We start from the raw sequence: 12,964 nt of genomic DNA, 5'->3' as shown, positions 1-12,964 counted from the left end.
TGAAATTGTAGTATTAGCCTACTACAGGATGTGGTAATAGAGCTATGTGCAGAACAGTGCTAAATGAAATGTTTATTGCTACTTTTTCAATGCATAATCTCACCTATCTAGTCTCAAATACTTTTGCTACTATTTCTGCATGTGTACTATATTCCACTGAATTGTGTCCTTGTAACACTGCACTTAATTACAGCCTACTGACTGACTGAAAAAAATTATTTCTGTTTTTAACAAATTTAGTGTGCAACATTTTGTTAATGGTGTTTTCAGCATACTGCTGGTGAATTACTTAATTCAAACAAATTTATTTACAGCTATTAAATGAGACTTTAGAGATGGTTTTGCTAGTCTAACGAAGCAACAGAGAAAATATCTGGTTATTACTGAATCATACGCAATACTACACAGTGCAATGAGTTGGTATTTTAGATCTTTTAGAGATATGACCTAAACCATTAGTGAATGAGAGAATTGTATAGGTTTTCATACATCAAACCAATACATTCAAATTCAGGTATAAAAGACTGTAATTTCAGCAATGCCATAAAATACAGGCATGTTAAATACAAATGATATGATAAAGTTGACTTGACATGTTGAAAGTTGATGTTGTGGTGAGACCAAAACCACTCAGATGAGCAAGTGTACAGAATGTCTAGATGCAGAATTTTGACAATGTCTCACTTCTGGGATCACAGTGTTCCTGTTTTACAAAACTGAAAGGAAAACAGTGCGTTTAAGACTGACAATCTCCAGGGAATATGTCATTCCCAGAGGACTGTGCAGTCTTCGAGTCAGTATATATAATTAACAGGGGGTGTGGAGGGTGCATGGGGGATTGCCCCCTGTGAAAATGGTGTCCTGACGGGTGTACAGCATGAATAGTGTGTCCTGTCATAAGATGCTGTCAATATTCTGTGTCTGGTTGTTCTGTACACTTGCTTATGTGTGCAGTCAGCCTTCTGGTCTTGATGTTTTGAGAGTTGACATTCTGGTAATTCCACTTTCTCATACAGTTCCACATAAACAGATTTTTGTAAAGCACTCTACAGTTATACCACACTGTTACACAGAAATGAGTTATGAGTTGCTTAAGTGCACTGCTCAGTCAGCAACTGTTAGTAAAATGGACACACACAGCTGTTATGAGGATCAAAAACAGAATAATTAATAGCCAACAAACAGGGTCCAGTACAGTAACTGTCACAAAGAAAAGCTCAGGAGTATGTTATAAACTTTTAACAGCACAGTTTAATTTGGATCATCAAAACAATCTCGTTTACAAACCAAGTTGGTGTTCTTTCAGCTTCTTCTTAAATAAGTGTTTCTTATTTCTTGTGGTACAGAATTCCCATATACTGCAGTAATTATGGGGAAAGACTTCCCCAATAAGAAGGTTAGGTGGAGGTCTATGCAACAGAATGCAACCATTACTTCTGAGCGAGTATGAAGAGGCATTTGTGTAGCTTGCTTGGCTAATGTAGGCCAATAACCATTATGTATTTCAAATACTAACAAATTTATATGATATATAAATATTTTTATGTTTCCAGTTGACCATTAGGAGGCACTTACAGTTAGTTTGCTGGCCAACAAACAAATATCCACTGAGTATTTAAAACGTTAATGGATTTACATTACTTCTGGATACTTACTCTACTTAGGGAGGTATATTATGAATTGAACACTGTTGCTGAGGCAAAGAGCAGGGAGAAAAACTGCTGAGTAACTCATTTATACTAAAGTATGAGAATGTATTTCAATATAGTTCATTTTCAGATTCTTACTGAAACATTTCAGTCCATCTGAAAAAAAACAAAACGTCAGACCCGTGTTAACTATGGTGTGGTTTATACTGCCTTAGCTGTTCATGTATCAGAAGAAGATAAAGTAATCAACCTACATTGCTTGCAACAGTCAGGCCAATTCTAACAATTTCTGAAATATGTGGACTTGCAATCCATGATACTTACTAGCATAAATGCAGCTCTCCCTTACTATTCTTGTTCTGCCCCATATCAAATGAATGTATTATTAAAAACACATGACAGTTAAATCACACATACAGCTGGTGAAACTTTTCAAACTCTCTATTACAATTCAGCTGCTCTTAGAGTATAAAATCGAAAAAATCCTTACCTGGAATTCGACAGCATGTGTTCCAAACACATCTCCATAAAGTGGTTTTCCCGTCTCATCTACTGGTGGTTTACCCCATCCTCCAGCATGATATCCAAATGAGCAACCCTGCAAAATAAAGATTAAAAAAGTAAGTATTATAATACTAGTACTAGCTCCCCACAATCTGATGTGCACCTACTTGGTAAAAATTAAGTCAAATCATATGTACCAGAATGCTCAAATTCTAGACACATAAGAAAAGTACTGCTGGTTAGGAACTTACCATAAACTGAAGTTACCTACCCACTATAATGCTGGATCCTTTTCATCCTTGTCTGTCCAATGCAACTGACTGGTATGGAGCCACTTGGATACAATCCAGCCTTTGCTCCTTGCATGGAGCTCCTTCAGAAAAAAAATCCTCTCATAATCACTCTGTGAACCAGCTGACCTTAGAGTTCATTAACTAATGCTGATAGGAAGGGGCAGAACAGTTTCAGACTGCCCTGCCAGGTCCTTACCTTTTCCTAAGGACCTGGCTTGCCCTGCCAGGTTCTTAGGAATAGGTAACAATTTGAAATAAGGGAGGGATGCTGTATCTGAAAAACTAGGATGAAAAGGATCCAAAGTGTTGTTAAGTAAGTACACAAGCTCCGTATCCTATTTCATCCAGTTTTTCCTGTCCATCTGATGGGGCATAATCAAAAGCCACCTGAATTCCCAGGTGGCACCATGGCAGGATACCTTTGAGAACTGTGACTCAAAAAAAAAAAAAAATGATGCAGTGGATCTGGACATTATATCCATCTTGCAACACTTGGCAAATATATGCCATGTAAACCATGCTGCTGGGGCACAAACAGTAAGAGTTCTTGAAAAAAATGTGGAAACAAACAGATCTTATGTAATGGGATCTTTGTTAACCTGGTAATGGTTTGCTTCTGGAAGAGTATGCAAAATATATGCACTCAAAGCCATCCGGACAATGTTATTTCAGAAATGTCAGATTCAGCTTATTTGGGGCAAATGAAATCCATAAGAGCAAATTTTGTTATTCTTTTTTGTTCTGTGGAAGTAAAATGTGAGATGTCTATGCATATCCAGGGTGGGCAGACTGTACTCTCTGCTTGTTACACTGATTAGAGAAGAAAACAGGTAAATGGACTGGCTGATTTAGATTCTGCTCTGAGACAATTTTGGTAATAAAAGGTTGATTTCTACAGAAACACCGCCTTTATGAAAACCCAAGTATAAAGGGGTTGAATAAGTTTGCAATTTTGAAATTCTACAAGCAGATGTAACGGCTATCAAAAATATTTTTTTTTCCCTGGAAAACACCAAGTCTACAGAAGAGACTGGTTTGAAAAGGACTTTTGTTAGAATTTCTAGGATACAACTGGGTTCTCAAAGAGGAGTAGGGTCTTTTACTGGAGGATGAAAAAGGAAAACACCTTTCAACACTGTCTTGTCTAGTTTTTGTGAGAAAACCAAAACTGCAGATGCCAGCTAGCTGTACCTTAATTGTAGAGTAACTGAATCCAGCCTCAAACAGATTTGACAGGAACTGTATGACCACTAGAAGAGAGGCAGAAAAAGATTCTACACCTTGAACTGTAGCCCACATGAAGAGTTTCCACTTGCTTTTGTAAACTTTAGGAGAAGATTCTTTTTGTGAAGTTGACAGAATGCAAACCACATCCTGGGATAAGAAATGTCCCTGGACATCAAGGGAACTTCAGTAACCATGAGGCCAACTTCATGTTCTGAAAGTGAGTGAGGCCATCAGAAGGGCAACAGAGAAAGAGAGAGATAGATCTGGTCAAGGATCTAGAAGACATGGATGCTTTCTTAGGAGAGGCCACACCAGACTTGCCTAGATCAGAATGGTGAAACAAGGATCACTACCGCCTTGCATGCTGCTGCCTGCTGTAAAACTTTGGAAAGAAGGGGAATGGCAGGAAAGGTGTACAGTAAGTTGAGGGGGTAGCAGTATGGCTACAGCCTCTCTCGGGGTCTGTCCCTTGGGAGGGATTAGGGTGAAGTAGCTGTTGCACTTGGTACTGGATGGGGGAGCAAACAGATCATAGTAAGGTTGGCCCCAGTAACTGAAGATATGTAGACTATTGTGGGACTGACAGCCACCACTCGTGAAGCATCAGGATGCAACTGCTCAGCCTGTCTAGGCAGCTGGCCTTTTCCTGGAGTATGCATTTCAATCAAAGTGATGGAAAGCAATTACCCACTGACAAACCCTCATGATACTTCTGCAAAGGGAACAGGATTTGGTGATTCCTTGCTTGTTTAAATAGGAAAAAAACACATTGTCTGTTTAAATCACATCTGGAGGGAGAAGGTCTCAGAATTCCCACAACAAGAGGAGGATCGCCCTCACCTCCAAGATACTGATGTGAAGACTGGCCTCCAATTCCTTGGACCATCCTTCCACTCAAAATGCACCCCCCGACCCGGAGAGAAAGACTGTTGCTGAGAGTGGCGGAACAAATGGCCTTTCTATGTGGACTACTGGAGATGTCAAACACTATATCAGATGAGTCTTGCAAAGATGGGTTAGGGGTGACCCAAAATATGAGACTACTGAACATTATAATTTCCCCATGTAAAAGCACATGAATCACCATAATTATCGGAGTCCATCAATCCTTGACCTCTGGGTATCAGTGAAGCAGTCAGTGCATGTTAATTTAACAGGTGCTGGATTGCAGCTCTGAGGGACTGGATTCAGCTGTAAGGAAGACGGAAGGTGCAGTTTGCTGGGTGCAGTCGGCAGCATATAAAAAGTATGAAGATTTGATTTTTCATAGTTTACATCAATACTTAAGAATAGGAAGAGCTGTAGAAATTAATCTCTGACCATTACAAGAGACAGACTGATTCCTTGCTGCCTCAAAAGGTCTAAATATAGGAATGCCCAGATCCTTCACAGTCTCAAGTGAGCTGTGACTACTGCCATGCACTTGGTGAACATGGAGGGGGTTGGTGGCGGTGCTGTTGCAATGAGACCAAAAGGTAGGGCTCAGAACAGGAAAAGACTGACCCTACAGCTGAAGTGCAGAGACCACCCAGATGCTTTGGCAACCTTGATGTGGAAATGGGCATCCTGGAGGTGTACTAAGCACAAATTGTTTGCCTTCAGGCACAGCAAAACTACATGCACTGTGACCATTATGAATTGGGGCTTCTTAATGTACAGATATCGGGTATTAGCCTGAGGTCCATTTAAAAAAAAAGAATCATGAATAGATTCCACATCTTCTATGGTCTGGTGGGATCTTTTGGATGGCTCTTTTCTCTAAAAGAATAACTACTGTTTTTGCTGCCTTTAGTTGATGGGGTGGAATGTCTGGGGGCAGCCAAGACTGACTGGAAGGAGGGAAATGACAGGTCATCACATGCCTCTGCATGCTCTCTCGCCCACTCAACCACATGTCCTGCGTGATGGCCATCCACACAGATGAGCAGTCTCTTGAGCCTTCAGCAACACTGGGAATGTTTGCCCAAAATCAAGTCATAAAATTCCTGAAACTAATGATGTCATTTTCATTCAGTCCTCAAATGATAGGTTTGGATCTGAAACTCAGATTTGACTCCACCGCTTCTACCAAATCCTCGGATCCAAAACTCTCAAGTTCCTCACTTTACTCATAATGCCCTGCCAACAAAACATCTCTCAGATCTCGTTTGCCACCATTCAGCTTTAGATGCAGATCCTGTCAACCTCGAGCTATGAGAGTCATTTTTCAAAATATAGTCATCAGTTTACCTTTAAAAAACTTTATCTGGAGGGATAGATTCATCACCCAAAGACTCCCTATGCTGTGGAACAAAATCCCGGTACATGTGAGGCAGAGCACCTCGCTGGCCTTGTTCAAGAGAAATCTTGACCAATGGATGGGAGATCGCAGATATACCCCAGGGATTACCTCAGTGTCACTGCTCGACAGAGGCACAGCAAAATAATGGGTATAGTTCCCCATACTAAAGGGGTGGCGTAAGCCACAAAACGATGGGCTAGGCTTGTAAATGCCCTCGGGCAGATAGCCTAGTATGAACCTATGAACCTATCTCTACCTTAATTTCACTTTCTCCTACCTCCACTGCCTTGTTGCTAGTTTCTCTAGTTGTTTACGCCTTTTAGCTGCTACTGTTTTTCTCGGTACTTCTCCGTAGTACCATTGCTGGCACCTTATTTTAAATTTTTTTCTCAGAGTATTCCTTACACTACCATTGTTGGTGGTGGGTGGTTCCTTTTTCTTGCTTTCTTCTATATAAAAAAAAAAAAAAAAAAAGAAAAGAAAAAAGTAGCTTTAAGTTACTTCCTCTTTTTTTTCTTGGGGACTTAAGCTTGTCAGCCATACTGGCCTAAACTACCAGTTTTAAAAAGTGCATCACCTGTGGCCATAAAATCCCCAACTTGGATACGCACAGGGAATGCGTACATTGTTTGGAACTCGCTCATTTAGATGCAGACTGCTTTATCTGCTTTGGGTTCAATTCCAGAACCCTTACTGACTCAAACTGGTGTAAAAGGACCTTCTCCCTTCTACTACTGTGGCTCCTACAGCTGGGGTTCAAACCCCCTCTAAGAAACTGAGCAAGGGGAAGCCAGATATGGCTTACAAGGATAAGACTCCTGCAAGAGGTCACCAGATTGCACCATCCTCGTCGGCTACTTCAACAAAGCCGCCAACTAAGATGTCTAACAAATCTAATCTGTCAACCTCGGATCAGATTGCTTCTAAATTGGAATCACCCTGGATCCGAACACCTCAACTCCTACCAGATTCAGTCGCTTCTAGACTACCTTCACCTTTCTTGGAGGGATCCTCCTTCAGGCTTCCAAGACCTCTGTCCTCCACATGTTCTCCTAGGACTTCCAGATGCTTATCAGAGGCAGACGTGGATAGGATAAGACAATTTCTCACAGCTGAGATCTAGACTCCCACCAGATCCGTGGGCTGACCTTTGTTCACTTCCCCCTTGGTCCAATGGTTCAAGAATTATCGGCTCCTTTGCCTTTAACTTCGGTTTCCTCCAAGTGCTCTAGCCTTGGACATTGTGGATAGGACCTTCTCTAGCTAGAGAAAGGATATCCCTGCCCTTCTTGGATCAGACAATTATACCTCCTTTGGTTCTCTGCTCTGAGCCCTTGATCATCTATTCCACTGGGACAGCCAGTCTAATAAAGTCTCCAGTCAGTCCCTCAGGACATCCTCATCTCTTCCGATACTTATGATTCATCAGTGCTCCCTTTGATGCATCTTCCTTATTTGACCCCAAGGTAAAGGACATGCTCTTCAGATGTGAGCAAGAGGAAAAGACCCTGTTTGCCGTGGGTACATATTTTTCCACTCCTCAAATACCTTTCTCTAAGAATCAATGGGGAGGTAGAAATTAGAAGGTATGCACTTACTATAAAGTACAGTTTTGTACCTACCATAAATGTAGATGTCCGAACAGGATAGCATCTGCAGTCCTTACAAATGGGTTGTCCTGTCGTCAGGCAGCCCTTTGGTCGGCCGGATTCCAAAGTCTGGGTCTGGCCTCGGCTGGTGTCGCACTTCACCCGACGTCATCTCTGCTGGTCTTCGGGTATAAAGGCATCAGCCGACGCCATTTTCCTCAGTGTTTCTTGCCCCAGATGCCAGTTGCCCTCTTGGAAAGCTACATTTTTGGGTAAATGCCAATGTTTCCAAAAAAGTAGAAGGCAAACACAAACAATAAGCATGTATGTACATATATACAAACAAATACACCATAAGAGATTCCCCCCCAGCTAGCTATTAGGTGGGTAAGTACCCTAGGAGTACCACAGAGGGGAAGGAGGGTGGGTAATCCTGACTGCAGATGCTATCCTGTTCGGACATCTACATTTATGGTAGGTACAAAACTGTACTATGTCCTTCAAGGATGCATCTGCAGTCCTAAAAATGGGTAGAATACCATAGCCAAACTAGGGGAGGAGGAAGAAGAATTATGGTGTAGTTAGGATCCCTTCCAAAACAGCAGTGGCAAACCCTGCTCGGGATCTAGAGTATAGAGGTAAGTTATAATGCTTGGCAAATGTATGCACGGAGGTCCAAGTAGCCGCCTCAATAATGTCCTTGGTAGCCACTCCTCGTGAAGAAAGCTGTGGTAGTGGCTGTAGCCCTTGTAGAATGAGGCCTTATGTTCTGTGGAATTTGCTTTCCATGGTAGGAGTAACAGAATCTTATGCAATTTCCTATCCACTTGGAGATTGTCTGTTTGGAAATTGCTTTTCCTTCCCTTCCTGTTGCATAAGCTACTAGAAGCTGGTCAGTTTTTCTATTGCCCTTGGTTCTGACCAGGTAGTAGCGCAACTGTCTATGTACATCCAAGGTATGCAGCAGTCTTTCCCCCCTGTTCTGTGGATTGGGAAAGAAGGTAGGTAGGTGGATTGCCTGGTTTAGAGACACTCTGGATACCACCTTAGGCATAAATGTAGGATTAGTTCTCATGGACACTCTATCTTGATGGAAGATTAGGAAGGGTTGTACTGCCATTAAAGCCTGTAGTTCCGAAACCCTTCTTGCTGAAGTAATTGCCAGTAGGAAAGCAGTTTTCCAGGATAGGTGTTGAAGGTCTGCTGTTGCTGCTGGTTCGAATGGAGGGAGTGTCAATTTTCTAGCACAAAGTTCAAGTCCCATGCTGGTAATGGTGGTTTCCTAGGAGGTTTTACATTCTTAATTCCTCTGAGGAACTGCCTGAGTAGAGGATGTGAGAAGACAGGGGGATCGAAGCTGTATTCTGCAGAAATAGCTGATGCATGTATCTTGATGGAGGAATAGGACAGGCCTGTATGAAGAAGCTCTGCCAAATACTCCAGGATGTTGGCAATATCTATCTTTGACACATCTTTCCCTCTTTCAGTACTCCAAATAACAAACCTTTTCCATTTTCCTGCATAGTTCTTTCTTGTTGAAGGTCTGCGGGCCTCAAGGATAATTTCTTTAACCCTTTGGGATAAATCTGGGTTAGTTGCTCTTATGTAATGTTCCAGGCAGTCAGTTGCAGAGTTTTCAGGTTTGGATGCAGGATGTTGTAGTCGCTCTGAGTTAACATCAAAGGAATCAGGGGTAATGTCCACGGTTCCCCCCGAGACATGCTCCTCAGCAATGGATACCAATGTTGTCTTGGCCAATTTGGAGCTATCAGAATTATCCTTGGACGCTCCTCTTTGATTTTCAGTAGTACCTTGTGCATCAAAGGAAGAGGTGGAAATGCATATGCTGTCAGGCCTTTCCAACTGAAGGATAGAGAGTCCACCTTCCAAGCAAGTGGGTGGTATGTCCTTGTGCAGAATTTCTTGAGCTGGTGATTGAGTGGGGATGCAAATAGGTCTATTTGTGGCATTCCCCATTTCTTTGTGATGGCCTTGAAGATGTCCGGGTGTAGCATCCATTCGTGAGCATCCGAGGTAGTTCTGCTTAACATGTCTGCTAGGATGTTTTCTTTTCCCGGTACAAATATTGCCTGTAACTGAATGTTGTAGCTCAGAGCCATATTCCATAGGTCCAGGGCCATTCGGCATAGGGGATATGAATGAGTGCCTCCCTGTTTGTTGATGTACCACATGACTGTGGTGTTGTCTGTCCTTATCATCAATTGGTCTTCTTTGAGGAATGGTCTGAAATTCTGGATTGCTAGTTTTACTGCCAGCATTTCTTTTTGATTTATGTGCAGGTGCAGCTGATCTGGAGTCCATAAGCCTTGAATGCGCTTGTCCAGCATGTGGGCCCCCCAACCTAGGTCTGAGGCGTCCGTTGTGATGGTTTGGCTTGTTTGAATGTTGTGGAAGGACAAACCTGGGTTTGACTGGCATGCCTGAGACCACCATAGGAACTCTTGTTTCAGGCATGGGATTAGTGGTATTTCGGTTTCTAAGCTGTGCCTGTGTTGAGACCATAAATTCTTTAGGTACCACTGTAGCTTTCTCATATGCAGTCTGGCATGGGGAACCAGGATTATGCAGGATGCCATGAAGCCCAAGGCCTGCAGTACTTTCCTTGCTGTTAGTTTATTCTGCTTTGTTAATGCCAAGAAGTAAAGAGGAAGTTGTTCTTGTTTTTCTGCAGTTAGGAATGCCATCTGTTTTACTGTGTCCAATTCTGCACCCAAGAATGTTCTTGTTTGGGATGGTATCAGTCTTGACTTTTTTAAATTGACTGTGTATCCCAGGGCTTGTAGTAAGCAAATGACTCTTTGTAAGTCTTGTGTCAGCTTGCTTTTGTTGTCCGCTTGTATCAGGCAGTTGTCCAGGTATGGATAAATTTAGATTCCCTGTAGCCTGCAATGAGCTATTACTGATGCCAGGCATTTCGTGAACACTCTGGGCGCAGTAGATAAGCCAAAGGGCAATGCTGAGAATTGATAATGCTCTGATCCTGCAAGAAATCTGAGGTATCTTCTGCAATTTGGTCGTATGGGGACGTGCAGGTATGCCTCCTTGAGATCTAGAGTTACCAGCCAACACTCCTTGCCCAGCATGGGAAGAAGTTGCTGTAGGGTCAGCATTTTGAATTTTGGAACAATGATGAATGTGTTTAAAGCGGACAGGTCGAGAATAGGTCTCCAACTTTTCTCTTTTCTTGGTACTAGGAAGAGTCTGGAGTAAAATCCCTTGCCCTGTTCTGTAGGTGGTACCCTTTCCACAGCTCTCATCTTTGTTAATTGAGCTATTTGTTTTAGAGCTTCTGTCTTTTGATTTGGTGGTAGGTTTGGCATTCCTCTTTTTACTGGTAAGGTGTGGAAATGAAACCTGTAGCCTTGGTCTATAGTTTGCAAAATCCACTTGTCCCTTGTGATATAGTGCCAATTTTTTGAAAATAAGGCTAACTTTCCGCCTAAGGGTGCTGCTATTTGTTCCCTGGTAGGTGGTGTCAGGGCCAAGTCACTGTGATTGTCCTGTTGCAGTGGTAGTGGTTGTATCTGTGCCTCGTTGGTTATTGCCTTGCCACTGGCGTCCCCTGTAGGCACCTCCTCTGGATTGATTTCTGCCTCTGGAACGTCTATTCCTGCCTCTCTGAGATTTAGAGGAGTCTGGAAAGGACCAATTTTTGGAAGGCCAGTTCCTGCTAAACCTTGGGGGCTGAACCTGTAAGAAATCTTTAACTGTTTGTACAGATTTTGCCTTCTCTTCCATTTTCTTCATTACTTGTTGGGCAGGAGAACCAAATAGACTGACCTTATCCATAGGAGCATCTAATAGTTAACATGATCCGGCAAGACCTGTTCTTTCAACCATGCATGCCTTCTTATAACTGTGCCAGTCATGGCTGATCTAAATGAAGCCTCCAGTGCATCATAGCCACATTTTAAGGAAAGGTTACTAACCTGCTGAATGTTATTCACCATTTCTAAAACATATTTCTTATCTAAGGAATCATCAGAGGACAGTTTCTAGTTAACTGATCAAGCATAAACTCTTGGTATTGGATCATATGAAACTGACAGTTCAAAGCTCTAGCTGAGAGAGTAGCAGAGGTGTATACTTTTACCCCATCTCTCTAAGGACCTGGATTCCCTTTCAGAAGGGAGAGGGTTTTTAGCTGAGAAAGAAGCAACTGCCTTAGGCCCCTGGGAGATAGTCTCAGGATCTGCAAGAGGAGCCTTGTATAAGTGGTGATGAGTGTCCGGTACCCTGTAAAACCTATCGGGCTTGGCAGGGGCTGGAGGTAAAGTATCAGGAGCAGTGCAAGCATCATTAAATGCATCATCCACAACAGGAAGAACTGGAGGTATAGCTAAGGGCCTATGTTGCGGTAAGTGTAGGAAGGTCCTAAGCCTTTTTCTTGAATCTGAGAAATCTTGTCCCTGCCATTGGAATTGCTCTCTCATGGCATGTAAGGTTTCCCCAAAGGAAAATTCCTCTGGTGGGGAGGCAGAAGGGATAGATTCTTCAGCATCGGAATCTTCATAAGTAGAAAAGGGAGCCTCTGGATGGTCTGTATTGTCTGTATCATCAGAAGAGTCATCTGAGGACACTGGCTCAGGGGCTCTGCTCTAGGTCTCTTTTCTGGAGGTTGAGAGGCCCTGTCTGGGTGAGATTGGGATCCCCTTATTAAAGAGATGAGATCCTCTGCCAGAGTAAGCATTTGGGAACTGGAACTGGGCCTGTGAGAGGGGGGCTTAACAGGCACAGACTTAGCAGTTTTGGCTGCTTTAGCCCTGGCAAAGGCCTTTATAGACATGGCTGCAGGAGGCCTAGCAGCACCACGTGCTGGGGTAGAGACATCCAAAGGGATGGTGTCCGATAATTCTAGAGAAACCACATGAGTAGGCAAAACTTCAGAGGCCGATTCAACTAGGGTAGCAGGGGCCTCGGTAGTAGTCATGGATTCGGCTGAAGATTGAACCGTTTGCTCGGTTTCGGCCAAAACAGAGACACTCGCGGTTTGCTTAACCGTGGTTTCGGCCGAAACCGTGGACCGCGAGTGTCGGTCCTTTTCTTTGCGTTTAACAATTTGAGTAGGAGGATCCGACTGCATAATGTACGCAAAATCTGAGCCGAAAAACTGTTCAGCAAACTCCGACCGACGCCTAAGCGTTCGTCGGTTGAAGGAAGCACAGGCTAAACAGGCTGCTACGCCGTGGTCTGGGCCTAAACAAGGTAAGCAGTAAGAGTGGAAATCTTTATGAGGTATTTGTTTCCCACAAGTTAAACAGTTATTCACTTTTTCTGACATCGGCTGAGGCAAGAAAGAGTCCCCAACGGGTACTTAGCTTTTAGAAGTCTTCAAGTAGTATTCGGTAGTAGTAATCTCTGGATCTGACCGACCGGCACTTGCGAACAGCTTCTGCTTGG

General features: G+C 43.0%; 1 protein-coding gene across 1 annotated transcript in view; it reads right to left on the bottom strand.

Moving 5' to 3' along the window:
• Positions 1 to 12,964, bottom strand: part of SF3B2 (splicing factor 3b subunit 2) — a gene marked incomplete in the record, with an annotated part of 1,007,319 nt that overhangs the window by 223,702 nt on the left and 770,653 nt on the right. The window contains 1 exon segment of the mRNA XM_044075829.1: positions 2,140 to 2,247. Coding sequence (XP_043931764.1) covers positions 2,140 to 2,247 — 108 coding nt within the window.

The sequence above is a fragment of the Protopterus annectens genome, chromosome 6.part1 (genome assembly GCF_019279795.1).
Source record: "Protopterus annectens isolate FY-2018-M chromosome 6.part1, PAN1.0, whole genome shotgun sequence".
In the NCBI taxonomy this organism is placed as follows: Eukaryota; Metazoa; Chordata; order Ceratodontiformes; family Protopteridae; genus Protopterus; species Protopterus annectens.
The sequence above is the reverse complement of the archived record's forward strand: the minus strand, read 5'-3'. Positions and strand labels throughout refer to the sequence as shown.